Source organism: Triticum aestivum, chromosome 7D, assembly GCF_018294505.1.
Source record: "Triticum aestivum cultivar Chinese Spring chromosome 7D, IWGSC CS RefSeq v2.1, whole genome shotgun sequence".
NCBI classification, from domain to species: Eukaryota; Viridiplantae; Streptophyta; class Magnoliopsida; order Poales; family Poaceae; genus Triticum; species Triticum aestivum.
This window is the reverse complement of record NC_057814.1, coordinates 181,625,539-181,640,853: the sequence shown is the minus strand read 5'-3', so window position 1 is coordinate 181,640,853 and position 15,315 is coordinate 181,625,539. Positions and strand designations below refer to the sequence as shown.

The 15,315-nt window shown below is 47.3% G+C and overlaps 1 protein-coding gene across 1 annotated transcript; it reads left to right on the top strand.

Annotated features, from left to right (window-relative positions):
- Nucleotides 1–1,453: 1,453 nt before the first annotated feature.
- LOC123171024 (anaphase-promoting complex subunit 10-like) lies at nt 1,454–12,168 on the top strand. Its single transcript, XM_044588699.1, has 6 exons — nt 1,454–1,747; nt 10,546–10,622; nt 10,738–10,798; nt 10,902–10,994; nt 11,450–11,520; nt 12,012–12,168. The coding sequence occupies exons 1-6, from the start codon at nt 1,454–1,456 to the stop codon at nt 12,118–12,120; spliced, it is 705 nt and encodes a 234-aa protein (XP_044444634.1). The 3' UTR covers nt 12,121–12,168.
- Nucleotides 12,169–15,315: the final 3,147 nt, after the last annotated feature.

The window sequence follows — 15,315 nt, the reverse complement described above, 5'->3', positions numbered from 1 at the left end:
CGAGAGAGAGAGAGAGGGGATCATGGGGGGTGTGGAAGTGGATCGGGGTCGAGCGCTCTCTCATGTGGCGGCGCTGGAGGGAGAGGGTGGAGATCGTGGGGGAGTGGGGGTGGATTAGGTCACGGGAGGGAGCGGCCTAATAGGCCAGGGGGCGTGCGGGAGTGGGCCGGCCTGGCTGGGCTGTGGCCCTAGTTGGCCCGGGGGGTTTGTTTTCTTTTAACATCCTCAGTTTGCATTTAAGCCACGGAATGACTTTGCAAAAAAATGTGGAGGTGGACAGAACAAATACTAGGTAATATTGAGCGCTGCCACAAAAGTTTGGGAGGCTTTTGAAATGTTTTGGAATTTTCATAAATTAGAAAAGCATTTTTTATTGCCTTGGTCACTGTTTTATTAGTTTAAGGCATAAAAACATACTATGAAATATAGGTTTCAACATGACAAATAACCAAAGATTATTTGCCACACTTAGAACATTTTAGCTTTCATGTTTGACAAATATGAATTTTGGACTTTAGATTGGATTTGAATTTGAATTGAGATTTGGATCAAGTGAAGATTAGCAACAGTATCAAGATGACATTCCACCATTAACAAGGGATTACTGTAGCATGACACCGGGGGTGTTACAGTTGGGAAGAAGAGGCGCTAGGAGTTGAGGCCTTCCAGGAGCCGACGGGGAACCACAACAACCGCGCCTGCAACAACAACTACAGGGTACCGTTAATCTCTCAGGAGCAGGCTTATGCTAACCATGGGCTGCAAGTGAATCAGGTCACAACGTCGGCCGACGACCCCGGCACAGCAGCCCCCCTTCCGCTAGGGGAAGCACGCTGGGGGTTGCATGGACGGAGCCAGGAGCAAGGCCCCTCCCCACGTCGCGCGAAGCCAGGAGTCACCCGGAGGTAGGCCCTCTGCCGGGGAGGCACCGGCGAGCCTTCCCCCGGCAGAGGACCCGTGGTCGCCGAGGGCGCCGCTGGCGTACCCTTTCCCCCCTTTGTGTCGTTCTGGTTGCTGGTCGTCTCAAAGGTGGTCGAGGGTGGCGCAAGGCGGGACCCTCGTGTAACGCCCCGGATGTAACTTGCCATATTTGTACTCCGACTGTTGCCATTTTAGGCGTTAAATTATGAGATTCCCTCGTGGTTGGGTTTTGTCTTCGTTTTGCATTTTTCCATGTCATGCATTTCATATCATGTCATCATGTGCATCTCCTTTGCATACGTGTTCGTCGCATGCGTCCGAGCATTTTCCCCGTTGTCCGTTTTGCAATCCGACACTCCTACGTCCTCCGGCGCCCCTTTTGCCTCCATTTGGACACTCCAAACTCCCTCTACCTATATAAATGCATCTCCCCCTCCAAAATCACAGTTGAACCCCTAGAAATCCCCCTCGCGCTGCCGGACACCTTCTCCTCCACCGACGGACACGTCTGCCGCCGTCCCCTCGTCCAACCATGCGACGCCACGTGGTGAACCGCGCCCCACTTTGCCGCCTCCGCCGCCGAAGCCCGCAGGGCCCGCTGGAGGGCCTCCCGGCCCGGATCGGTGTCGCCGCCCCGCGCGGGACCCCCACGCGCCCCACCGCTGACCGCTCGCGCCTCCACGCCAGCCGCCGCCTCCGCCGTACGCCGCCGCCAGCGCCCGCACGCACCCTGCCGCCGACCGACACCGGCTGCCGCCTCCGCCCGCACCACCGCGCCTCGCCCCGGCTCCGCTCGACGCCGGCGACTCCAGATCCGGCCTCTGGTGTACTGTGAAGCTGATATCTTTTGCACTTTTGCCATGCTTGTTTGTACCTGCTCTGGTGTGATTTAGCTGTAGCTCCGTGTTCATATTTTGTCAAGCATCTTGAGTACATCACTAACATATGCCTTGTTGATATGTTGGAGTGCAGTAGCTTAGTTTCTTGTGGCATGCTAAGTGGCATCATGCTGTTAATCGCAGAATTGTGCCATCCTTGTTTTGCTTGCCATTTGCAAACCGTGCATCCGATTCTAGTGATCTTTATATCGATTTCAACCAAAATCATCCCATCTTTCCAGCGGCATACTTGGTTTGCCAAGTTGATGCCTTGTTCATCTTTTCCCTCCGGAGCACGCATATGCATTGCATATCACATCTCGCATATCATGTCATGTATTGCATCATGTTGCTTGTGCATTGCCCGTGATTGATTGTTGGTCCTTTGCTTGTGTTCTTGCTTTGGGTAGAGCCGGGAGACGAGTACGTGAACGAGGAACCTGTTGGGAATGTTTACGAGGATCAAGCTTTCGACAAATACGAGAACTTTGTAGGCAAGATGACCTTACCCTCGAAATCACTTCTATATTTGCTTGCTAGTTGTTCACTCTATTGCTATGCCGTGCTACCTACCACTTGCTATATAATGCCTCCCATATTGCCATGTCAAGCCTCTAACCCACCTTTCCTAGCAAACCGTTGTTTGGCTATGTTACCGCTTTTGCTCAGCCCCTCTTATAGCGTTGCTAGTTGCAGGTGAAGATGAAGTTGGATCCATGTTGGAACATGGATATTTTGGGATATCACAATATCTCTTATTTACTTTAATGCATCTATATACTTGGTAAGGGGTGGAAGCCTCTGCCTTATGCCTGGTGTTTTGTTCCACTCTTGTCGCCCTAGTTTCCGTCATACCGGTGTTATGTTCCTTGATTTTGCGTTCCTTACGCGGTTGCGTGATTTATGGGACCCCCTTGACAGTTTGCCTTGAATAAAACTCCTCCAGCAAGGCCCAACCTTGGTTTTACATTTGCCTACCTAAGCCTTTTTTCCCTTGGGTTTTCGCGAGCCCGAGGGTCATCTTTATTTTAACCCCCGGGCCAGTGCTCCTTCGAGTGCTGGTCCAAACCTGGGCGATGTCCGGCGCCCCCTGGGCAACCAGGGTCTATGCCAACCCGACGTCTTGCCCATCCAGTGTGCCCTGAGAACAAGATATGTGTAGCTCCTATCGGGATTTGTCGGCACATTTGGGCGGTCTTGCTGGTCTTGTTTTACCATTGTCGAAATGTCTTGTACCGGGATTCCGAGTCTGATCGGGTCTTCCCGGGAGAAGGAATATCCTTCGTTGACCGTGAGAGCTTGTGATGGGCTAAGTTGGGACACCCCTGCAGGGTATTATCTTTTGAAAGCCGTGCCCGCGGTTTTGTGGCAGATGGGAATTTGTTAATATCCGGTTGTAGAGAACTTGACACTTGACTTAATCAAAAAAACTTCAACTGCGTGTGTAGCCGTGATGGTCTCTTTTCGGCGGAGCCCGGAAAGTGAACACGGTTTGGGTTATGTATGAACGTAAGTAGTTTCAGGATCACTTCTAGCTTCGCAGCCGTTGCGTTGCTCCTCTTCTCGCTCTTATTTGCGTATGTTAGCCACCATATTTGCATACTGCTTGCTGCAGCTCCACCTCATTACCCCATCCTTCCTATAAGCTTAAATAGTCTTGATCTCGCGGGTGTGAGATTGCTGAGTCCTCGTGACTCACAGATTCTACCAAAATAGTTGCAGGTGCCGACCGATACCGGCGCAGGTGTCGCAACCGAGCTCAAGTGGGAGTTCGACGAGGAACTTGGTCGTTACTATGTTTCGTTTCCTGATGATCAGTAGTGGAGCCCAGTTGGGACGATCGGGGATCTAGCATTTGAGGTTGTCTTCTTTTATTTTGGTTCCGTAGTCGGACCTTGATTGTACTCTGAATGATGTATGTTTAATTTATGTATTGTGTGAAGTGGCGACTGTACGCCAACTCTTTATCCCATTCTTGTTCATTACATGGGATTGTGCGAAGATGACCCTTCTTGCGACAAAACCACCATGCGGTTATGCTTCCAAGTCGTGCCTCGACACGTGGGAGATATAGGCGCATCGTGGGCGTTACAAGTTGGTAATCAGAGCCATCCCCGACTTAGGAGCCCCCTGCTTGATCGAATCGCTGCCGTTGTTGAGTCTAAAAAATGTTTTGAGTCTTAGGATTATATATATCGGTGAGTAGGATTCTTTTTACTCCTTAGTCCCTTCGTCGCTCTGGTGAGGCCCCCTGACGTAGAAGTTTTGACTCTCCTCTCCTAAAATTTCACTAAAAAAAATTTAGGATCACACGGGTATCTTGGAATCGTTCCGATGGTTTTTTTGACAAGAACATTGTTCTTGGTGCCTCCTGACATTTAGGGGTTGTGGCAGTGTCCCGGTGAGTTGAGCTCCGAGGTGTTGTCGTCACAATTTTATCGTTGCAGTTCTGGAATACCTGAGTTTCGCCGACATTGAAAATCTCTTTTATGCAGTTGTTGGTGAGATCACCTCGACGCCACCCAGTACTGGGGCTGGACTTCGTGAGTATTGCCATAACTCGTATAACGGATGCTTTTCGAAGGTTGAGGTAAATGATTTCCGAAGGTTTCTTGGTTATGTGTTGAAGGATGGATACAGCTGGATCTAGGTATTGTTAGTTTGGGTGAGATATATTGTGTCCCCTGTATCCCCAACACCTGATTGCATAACCAGAAAGTTTCGGGAGTTTATAAGTGGGAATTCAAGTAGCTCCTAGGATATCTTTCCGACAGATGCATGATATGAGATTGGGGTTCGATGTCTAGTGGTCCGCCTATCCACGGTTGGTTTTACAGTGGTCTCGTTGTGTCTTAAAGAGTCCTTGGCTATGCTGACTTGGGGACGCTTCGTATGTCATGTGCACTGCCTTGTACATGATGGTGTTGTACGATCGAGCCCGTGTGGGCCCCACCACGAAAACTTCGGACGAAATCTCTATCATTGTTCGTTCCGGCTTATTCTGCAAGCCAATCCTTTGTTTTGTTTGAGTTGTGGTATTCGAGTTGCTTCGAAGTCAAATGTTGATTCCATACCTTTTTCTAAGTGGCTTCTCAACTTATGGAAGTGTGATGATTTACTATGGAATTCATTCGTTCATCCTTGTTTGAATTTTTATTGTGAAGACTATATGTTGCAATTTCTATCCGTTGATTCAACTTGCCTATCTGTCTATCAAGATGCTAACGGATGTCACCCTCTTCAGGATGGCTCCGCCAACGCGTCAGAATCCGGAATGCAATGATGGGAGTCAGGCGAACCCTCCGCCACCTCCTCCGCCTCCGGAGGCATGGCAAGCTGTCATGGCAGCCACCAACGCCAATGCCCAGATGATTTTGCAACTCTTGCAAGAGCGCACCCAAGGGCAAGGCAACCAAGGAAATCAAGGCCAAGGCAACAATCAGCCTCACTTCGCTACCCTCAAACAGTTCCTTGCAAATCAGCCGAAGTCTTTCAGCTACTGCGCCGAGGCCACAGACGCCGATGATTGGCTCGTGGACATCAAGAAACATTTTGAATGTAGCAATGTCAGGCCTGAGGACTTTGTCAAGTTTGCTTCTTTTCAACTCAAGGATCAAGCTGCCAAGTGGTATCAACAATACAAAGATTCCAAAGGAGGTCGTGTGATTACCTGGGATGATTTCCGCCAAGACTTCAAAGCTCACCACATTCCACAAAGTGTTGTTGAGAGTAAGCGTGAGGAGTTCCGCAATCTCAAGCAAGGCAGCATGTCTGTGTATCAATACAATATCCAGTTCCAGAAACTCGCTCGCTTCGCTAAACAAGACGTCCCTGATGAGAAGAGCATGATTTATCAATTCAGAGGTGGCCTCAGAGAAGATCTGCAATTAGCTCTCGTGCTTTTTGAGCCGACCAAGTATGATGAATTCTATAACATGGCACTAAAGCAAGAAGCTGCCCAGCTCAAGTGTGAGGCTTCTAAGAAGAGAGTCAGGGACGCAGTTCAGTCTTCTTCTTCCTCACTAGTGGCAGCGAAGCAACAGAAGTTCTGGTTGCCTCCTCCTCCTCCGTTTCGTCAGCCCTACCAGCAAAAGAGCAAAGGTGGCAATGGATCATCCCACCCACCCAACCCAGGCTATCAGAACAAGTCTCAGAATCAAGATCCAAGGTCTAATGCTCCTTATCATCGTCCGCTCTCAGAGGTGAGTTGCAACAAATGTCGGCAAAAAGGTCACTATGCGAACAATTGCTTCAACCAAAGGCGCCTTCCGCCTCCTCCTCCTGTGAGATCTTCAAGCAATGCAGTGGTCAAGCATAATCCCAAGTCTGCAAAGGTGAACATGATGAATGCAGCTCAAGCGGAGGAATCTGCTGATGTGATAATGGGTAATCTCTCAGTTAATGATATTCCTGCAAAAGTCTTATTCGATACTGGTGCATCTATTTATTTCATATCAAGACCTTTTGCATCCATGAACAATTTGCATACTGTCGATCTGCCTAAGCCGATAGCGGTTTCCTCTCTGGGCTTGTTCATGAATACCAAAATGATGCCTCCGGTTGTTTCTATCAAGATGGGCAACTATAAATTTTTATCTTCTCCAATGGTTCTTGGCGACTCTGATATTGATCTAATTCTCGGGATGGACTGGCTTTCTAAGCACAAGGCTCAACTTGATTGTGCTGCCAGGGAAATTCAATTGACACACTCTTTTGAGGATGTGATCATCTATGCCGCTCGTGATGAGACCATTCGGTTATTCTCTCTCAATGAGAAGGGCGAGCTAGACGCAATCTCTCAGATTCCAGTCGTTTGTGAGTACCAAGATGTCTTTCCAGAAGAGCTTCCGGGAATGCCTCCTCACCGGCCAGTCGAGTTCATTATCGATCTTGAGCTCGGTACAAAACCCGTTTGCAAGCGTCCATACAAGCTTGGGCCAAAAGAGCTGAAGGAATTGAAGAAACAACTCGATGAACAAGAGCGTCTGGGTCTGATCAGACAAAGTTCATCTCCATGGGGTTGTGGAGTTCTTTTTGTCCAGAAGAAGGATGGCACGGACCGACTTTGCATCGATTACCGTCCATTGAACAAGGAGACAATAAAGAACAAGTATTCACTTCCCAACATCAATGAGCTTTTCGAGCAACTTAAAGGTGCTAAAGTATTCTCCAAGCTTGACTTCCGGATGGGTTATCATCAGATTCGCATTCGCGAAGAAGATATTCCCAAGACAGCATTCAGAACAAGCTTTGGTTCTTATGAATATACTGTCATGTCTTTCGGCCTTGTCAATGCTCCTCCAACGTTCTCTCGAATGATGAACTTCATCTTCAACCCCTACACCAATGAATTCGTCTTGGTGTATCTCGATGATATCTTGGTCTTCTCCAAGAATAAGAAGGATCATGCCAAACATTTGCAATTAGTGCTCGACAAGCTCAGAGAGTATCAATTCTATGCAAAGTTTTCCAAATGTGAGTTTTGGCTTGATGAAGTTCTTTACCTTGGTCATATCATCTCTGCCAAGGGCATCGCTGTTAATCCCGAGAAGGTGACTGCAGTTGTGAATTGGGAACCTCCTCAGAATGTCAAGCAGCTTCGCAGTTTTCTTGGACTTGCAAGCTATTGCCGAAGATTCGTTGAGAATTTCTCTAAGATTGCAAATCCTCTTTCCAACCTCCTCCAGAAGCATGTGAAGTATGTCTGGACTCCTGAGTGTGATGTTGCTTTCAACACTCTCAAAGAGAAACTCGTCACAGCTCTTGTCTTAACTCCTCCTAATGAATCCAAGCCATTCAAAGTTTTCTGTGATGCTTCTCTTCAAGGTCTCGGTGATGTGTTAATGCAAGAGAAGAAAGTTGTGACCTATACCTCTCGTCAGTTGAAGCCCAACGAAAATAACTACCCCACTCACGATCTTGAGTTGGCGGCAGTTGTCCATGCATTAATAACATGGAGACATCTCTTGTTGGGAAGGAAAGTGGACATTTTCACCGATCACAAGAGTCTCAAGTATATTTTCACTTAGCCCAACCTCAACCTCAGGAAAACTCGATGGGTCGAAATGATTCAAGAGTACAATCCGAGTATTGAATATACTCCAGGCAAGGCCAACGTCATTGCAGATGCTTTGAGCAGGAAGGCTTATTGCAGCAGCTTAATCCTCAAGCCCTTCCAACCGGACCTTTGTGAAGCTTTCCGCAAACTGAATCTCCAAGTTGTTCCTCAAGGCTTTCTTGCCAACCTCCTAGTCTCTCCTACTTTGGAAGATCAAATTCGTGAGGCACAACTCCTGGATACCAAGGTGAAGAAGGTGAAACGTGGTATTGACAAGGGCATTTCCAAATACAAGTGCTATCGCATTGATGACAGAGACACTTTATTCTTCGAGGACCGGATTGTGGTTCCCAAAGGTGATCTAAGGAAGGTCATAATGAATGAAGCCAACAATTCTCTTCTTTCCATTCATCCTGGAAGTACGAAGATGTACCATGACCTCAAGCAGTCGTATTGGTGGACTCGAATGAAGCGGGAAATCGCTCAATTCGTGAATGAATGTGACGTCTGTAGAAGGGTGAAAGCAGAACACCAATGACCAGCTGGTCTCCTCCAACCTCTTGCTATTCCAGAATGGAAGTTTGATCATATCGAAATGGACTTCATAACTGGATTTCCTAAGTCCAAGCGTGGAAATGATGCTATCTTCGTTGTCATCGACAAGCTTACTAAAGTGGCTCATTTTCTTCCTATCAAAGAATCTATCACGGCAGCTCATTTGGCAGAGCTATACACCTCCAGGATTGTCTCCTTGCACGGCATTCCACAATTGATTTCTTCAGATCGTGGAAGCATCTTCACTTCTAAGTTCTGGGACTCCTTCGAGAAGGCCATGGGCACCAACATTCGCTTCAGCATAGCTTTCCATCCTCAAACTAGTGTCCAAGTCGAGCGAGTCAATCAAATCCTTGAAGATATGCTCACGGCTTGTGTCATCTCTTTCGGTATGAAGTGGGAAGATTGTCTCCCATATGCCGAGTTCTCCTACAACAACATCTTCCAAGCGAGTTCGGGCAAGGCCCCATTCGAGATTCTATATGGCAGAAAGTGTCGTACTCCTCTCAATTGGTCAGAGACTGGTGAACGCCAACTTCTTGGCAATGACTTAATCACAGAAGCAGAAGAAATGTGTAAAGTCATCCGTGAAAATCTCAAAGCCGCGCAATCGCGTCAAAAGAGTTACTATGATAGCAAGCACCGTGATTTGGTTTTCAAGATCGGAGACCATGTCTACCTCCGCGTCTCTCCAATGAAAGGCACTCGTCGCTTCGGTATCAAAGGGAAGCTTGCCCCTAGATACGTGGGTCCTTTCAAGATCATTGGCAAAAGAGGCGACCTCGCCTATCAACTTGAGCTTCCGTCCAACTTCGCAAATGTGCACGATGTGTTTCACGTGTCACAGCTTCGCAAGTGCTTCAAGACTCCTGAGCGCACCATCAACTTCGAAGAGATTGACCTCCAAGAAGATCTGTCTTATCATGAGCACCCCGTTGCTATTCTTGAAGAAACCGAGCGCAAGACTCGCAACAAGTCTATCAAATTCCTGAAAGTGAAGTGGTCACACCATTCCGACCGAGAAGCCACCTGGGAGCGCGAGGACCACCTCCGTTCCGAATCTCCGGAGTTCTTTCAGTCCTAGATCTCGGGACGAGATCCTTTCGTAGTGGTGGAGTGTTGTAACACCCCGGATGTAACTTGCCATATTTGTACTCCGACTCTTGCCATTTTAGGCGTTAAGTTATGAGATTCCCTCGTGGTTGGGTTTTGTCTTTGTTTTGCATTTTGTCCATGTCATGCATTTCATATCATGTGCATCTCATTTGCATACGTGTTCGTCTCATGCGTCCGAGCATTTTCCCCGTTGTCCGTTTTGCAATCCGACACTCCTACGTCCTCCGGCGCCCCTTTTGCCTCTTTTCGTGTGTGGGCATTAAACATTCTCGGAATGGACCGAGATTTGCTAAGCGGCCTTGGTACACCACCGGTAGACCGCCTGTCAAGTTTCGTTCCATTTGGAGGCCGTTTGATGCTCCAACGGTTAATCGAGTAACCGCAGCACTACTAGAAAAAGGGTTATAGATAATATGGATACTAATGGCGCACCACACATGTGGTGCGCCACTACTATATACTAATGGCGCACCATGTGTTGGTGCGCCGTGTCCAAATACTAATGGCGCACCACATCCACGGTGCGCCACTAGTAAAAAAAATTATTTTTTTCAAAAATACTAATGGCGCACCAGGGGATAGGGCGCACCAGTAAAAGATGCGCCATTGCTATCTATACGTATGGCGCACCCCTACCAGTGCGCCATTGCTATCACCCCTTATCCCCTCCCTCTAGTCATGTTCTCTCCCCTCCCCTTCCTCCTGACACACCCACCCACCTCCCTCCACTCCGATCTAGATCGGGAAGCCCCGGCCGCCCGCCTCTTCCTCTCCCTCCAGACCACGGCAAGCCCCCTTCCCCTCCCTCACACCACACCCCACGCGCACGCGCCCGTGGCAGAGAGAGAGAGAGAGAGAGATCGGAGGGGATCGCACGCCGAGGTGGTAAGTAGATCGGCCGGAGAGGAGGAAGAAGGAAGATGATACTCGCTGTGCTCTTCGCCAACTCCGAAGGCAACATCCTCATCGAGAGGTACGTTACCCTCCTACTCCCAACCACTCACACCACATCGACAGGCCCGGAGCGTCAGCTCCTGCAAGCCCCGCAACAGCGTCGCCTCCCTCCGCGACGACAGCCTCGACACCTACTGGCAGTCAGCGCCCTACCCGTCCTCCTCGTCTCCCCCTGTCAAAATCTCTCCTCTTTCTGTCTCGCGGAATCACGGGCTGAGCTGAGCTACCGTCGGTGGTGGATTTTATTTTTGTCAGGTCGGACGGCGCGCAGCCGCACCTGGTCAACATCCAGTTCCAGAAGAAGGTGCAGCTGCAGGTGAGCACCATGAGTAGCTGCTGCTTCCGTTACATTTTTGTCTAAATGGCATTTGATCCTTTTTCTCTTCTGAATTAATCTGTTGCTGGATTGGGGGCTTCAGCTGGTTGTGCTATACGTGGATTTCAAGCTGGACGAGAGCTACACTCCCAGCAAGATCTCCATCCGGGCCGGCGACGGCTTCCACAATCTCAAGGTGGTAACTCCCTCCACCGCGATACATCATCGTTTCAACAATGTTCAGGGGCTTCTGATCTGTGCTCGATGGTCAGACGACTTAGCAAATGCTGTTGCTTGAGGATGGCATTTGATGTCTGGCCCTTTCAGCTCTGATTTCTACCCCTGGTCTTCATCTTGTACCAAACTGGTGGCCTGGTCTGTGCATTCGGGTTTCTAGACCTGGGGGCTGCTGCATGTTCTCATTGTTATAGTTATGGATTACACTACCTTATTGTCAACATCATATTCTGACGTATCATAGGATTACCTTATTGAAATATTGATTGGGAAACTTGGTCTCTTTCTGCAATTCCTCTGCATTGCGCCTGCTTGTCCAGTGAACACTGAACCGATCCTTAAAAATTCAAATTTACAGTGATAATATTGTCTTTGATCTGAAATAATGGGCCACTATATTTACCATGCTTCCAGGAAATTAAAATGGTGGACCTTTTGAAGCCAGTAGGATGGGTTCATATATCATTATCTGGCACTGATCCCCGGTATGGATTTTGTAACTTAAACCCTGTGATGCCTTTGTTTTCCTTCCTCTAGCATTGAAATTTCATAATGTAGCTCACCTTACCATCTGATGGCATACTATGCATCTATGTTTACAACTCCCGTAATAATTAAATTCCATTTCAACATGTTGGATGACACTAGTTTTCAGCACACTGCCTGTGCAGGCCACTGCTTGCATAAATTTCATGGTTTACTATGTTACTATTGTTGTTTTGCTAGTAGCTGAATTTTCCTTAGATTTTGATAAACTTAGATACTATGTCAAAGTGCAAGAATATCTGACGCTGCAGCTAATTCATTTCAGTCTTATAATAACCCACTAGCTTTCAGTTTGACATATAATTTGCCCACTACAAAAATGTGAGGAATTCAGAACTAATTTAAGAATGATATTGTTTGGATCCAACTGCTTATTTTTACTGCCTTTGCAGACAGTGGCATAATTCTCTTTCTTGCCATATTTGTGCAGAGAAACATTCATTCATACATTTATGCTCCAAATTGCGGTGCTGGCCAATCACCTGAACCGGAGGGACACCCATGTCCGGCAGATCAAGATATACGGGCCACGACCGTAAGTTGGATTTCGTACCTGCAGCCACCCCACCATCTATTAGCATCCCTTATTAATACAACTACAGCTGGTCAAACAAAAGTTTGTGTCCTCTCACCATCAATCATTTCTTGTATTTACCTGGGTAAATAAAAGGCCAAATGCAAACACTGCAAACAGAAGGAAAATCAGACTGGAAGAGTGTATTGTTGGTACCCTGATTCATTGTTGACAAGAGTCAAGAGTTCACATAGAACTAGATATTTATAGGGAAATGACAGACAATATCTCTGCTTATGACCCCAATTGAATTCATGAATTGTGTGAGTCGAGTAAATATTCATGAATTCATTTCCATTATAATCTTACTCATACAATATTCACACCATGTAATTCTGGAAATATATGCTCATATCTAGTTCTGCATAAAAAATGACAGTATTGACATGTTATAAATAGTTTGTTTGTCTTTCTGTTTATTTTGTTACATTTTGCAGGGATAAAGTGAAGAAAAAGAAGAAAAGATTACTAGAAGATTAGTTTTAGGATTTTCTTTTATTTCCTTGCAATTTTCCTTTTATTGGAAACTTGTAAAGACATTGTAATATTCTTACTATAATAAAAATTATGATTCTATTTCATTTTTTGTTTTTAAATTCTTTTTCCTTATAGGTTGTTTTCTGTAAATTTAGATTTTTTTTGTTTTCCAAATACATTACTAGTGGCGCACCTTCCTTTATTACTAGTGGCGCACCTATAAGGTTATTAGTGGCGCACCTGAAGGGAGTACCAGTGGAGCACCGAATGGTATACTAATGGCGCACCACATGGCGCACCTGTGGTGCGCCATTAGTAAAAAATACTAGTGGCGTGGTACTAGTGGCGCACCAGTAGTGCGCCATTAGTAGGCAAAACTGGTGCGCCACTAGTAGGCCCTTTTCTAGTAGTGCAGAGGCCTCTTTTGGGTTGCAGCCCAACACCAACCCCCAATGGCCCAATAACCCATCCAAACCTCTCCTATGTCCTCCATCGTCGGATCACGATCGCGTGGTCGAAAACTACACTCCATTTGGACACTCCAAACTCCCTCTACCTATATAAATACATCTCCCCCTCCAAAATCCGGTTGAAACCCTAGAAATCCCCCTCGCGCCGCCGGACACCTTCTCCTCCACCGACGGACACGTCCGCCGCCATCCCCTCGTCCAACCGCGTGCCACCGCGTGGCGAACCGCACCCCACTTCGCCGCCGAAGCCCGCAGGGCCCGCGGGAGGCCCTCCCGGCCCGGATCGGTGTCGCCGCCCCGCGCGGGACCCCCCACGCGCCCCGCCACTGACCGGTCGCGCCTCCACGCCGGCCGCCGCCTCCGTCTGCACCACCGCGCCTCGCCCCGGCTCCGCTCGACGCCGGCGACTCCAGATCTGGCCTCCATGGCCCCGGATCCGGCGAGCCTGTCCATCCCCAGCGAGTTCCACCTCCATCTCCGGCGAGAGCTCGCACCGGACAACCTCGGTTCGCGCGCCCCGACGAACCCTAGATCTGGAGGTCCAAATTTTCTCCAAGTCCTCGTCTATGTAACGTTTTCAGACCCTGTTCAACGCATCATAACTTCATGACCGTAGCTCCGTTTCATGCCCATGATATATCAGATTGTTCATTGTGAGATTCTCTTCATTTCGTTCCATTGTGGCATTCTTGTTTGAATTCTTCTTGATGCCCAAATCGTTGATACGAGAGTGCTACAAAATGTTTACTGCTGCTACTTATCAGATCATGAGGTTTTGTCATTTTCGTTGTATTTGATGTGTGCATCACCTGGGCATGAGCTCTACATGTGTTTTGATCTACAACATGCCATATTTACAGAGGTGCTTGCCATGTATTTTTTTTATCTATGTGGTGACTAGCAAGAGCATGCAAACTAGGCTTCGTGATGTTGTTGTTTTCAGGGACTTGGGATTTTACTAAGTCTTTTCCCTGCTGTTATTTTTATGCCATGTAAACATGATGCTACAGTGAGATCCATGCTTATTTTGAGTTGCTCCAGTAAGGGTGCTTTGAACATATGGCTATGCTCTATCCATCCATGTCCCTTTTTTCAATTATGGAGTGCCATAGCATGTCTTTTTCTTGCTCTACTTTTGCTATAAAATGTTCCTGGCAGATTGTTTACATGTTAATCAATTTTGCCATGGTTGTTCCTAGTGATCCGTGCATGCTATGAACTTGCTCTTGCCATGGTAAGCTTCATGAACATGTCATCTTGCTGTTAGTATGCTTTTTTTGTCATGCAAGGCCTTGTGAGGAGTGGTTTGAGCTCGCAAAGTTGCCTTCATGATGTTGTTTATGCCTTGCTCTGTTTTTCTGCCAAGTCTGAAACTGATAATAAAACTTGCTATGTTTAGATGGGTGCCATCATATCTTCTGTGCCTTTTTTGGCTCATGATCAGTAAGGCCCTTTTGTTCTACGCATTTAGTAGATTCATGCCATTCCTTTATTTGCTAGGATATGTTCCTGTAGCATGTCGTTTGCTTGCCCTAAACATTGCTTCTTGATGTTATTTCTGGCATGTTAGTATTTTCACCAAGTCTGTGAAGTTGATATCTTTTGCACTTTTGCCATGCTTGTTTGTACCTGCTCTGGTGTGATTTAGCTGTAGCTCAATGTTCATATTTTGTCAAGCATCTTGAGTACATCACTTCAATATGCCTTGTTGATATGTTGGAGTGCAGTAGCTTAGTTGCTAAGTGGCATCATGCTGTTAATCGCAGAATTGTGTCATCCTTGTTTTGCTTGCCATTTGCAAACCCTGCATCCGATTCCAGTGATCTTTATATCGATTTCAACCAAAATCATCCCATCTTTCCAGCGGCATACTTGGTTTGCCAAGTTGATGCCTTGTTCATCTTTTCCCTTCCGGAGCACGCATATGCATTGCATATCACATCTCGCATATCATGCCATATATTGCATCATGTTGCTTGTGCATTGCCCGTGATTGATTGTTGGTCCTTTGCTTGTGTTCTTGCTTTGGGTAGAGCCGGGAGACGGGTACGTGAATGAGGAAACTTTTGGGAACGCTTGCGAGGATCAAGCTTTCGACAACTCTGAGAAGTTTGCAGGCAAGATGACCTTACCCTCGAAATCACTTCTATCTTTGCTTGCTAGTTGTTCACTCTATTGCTATGCCGTGCTACCTACCACTTGCTATATCATGC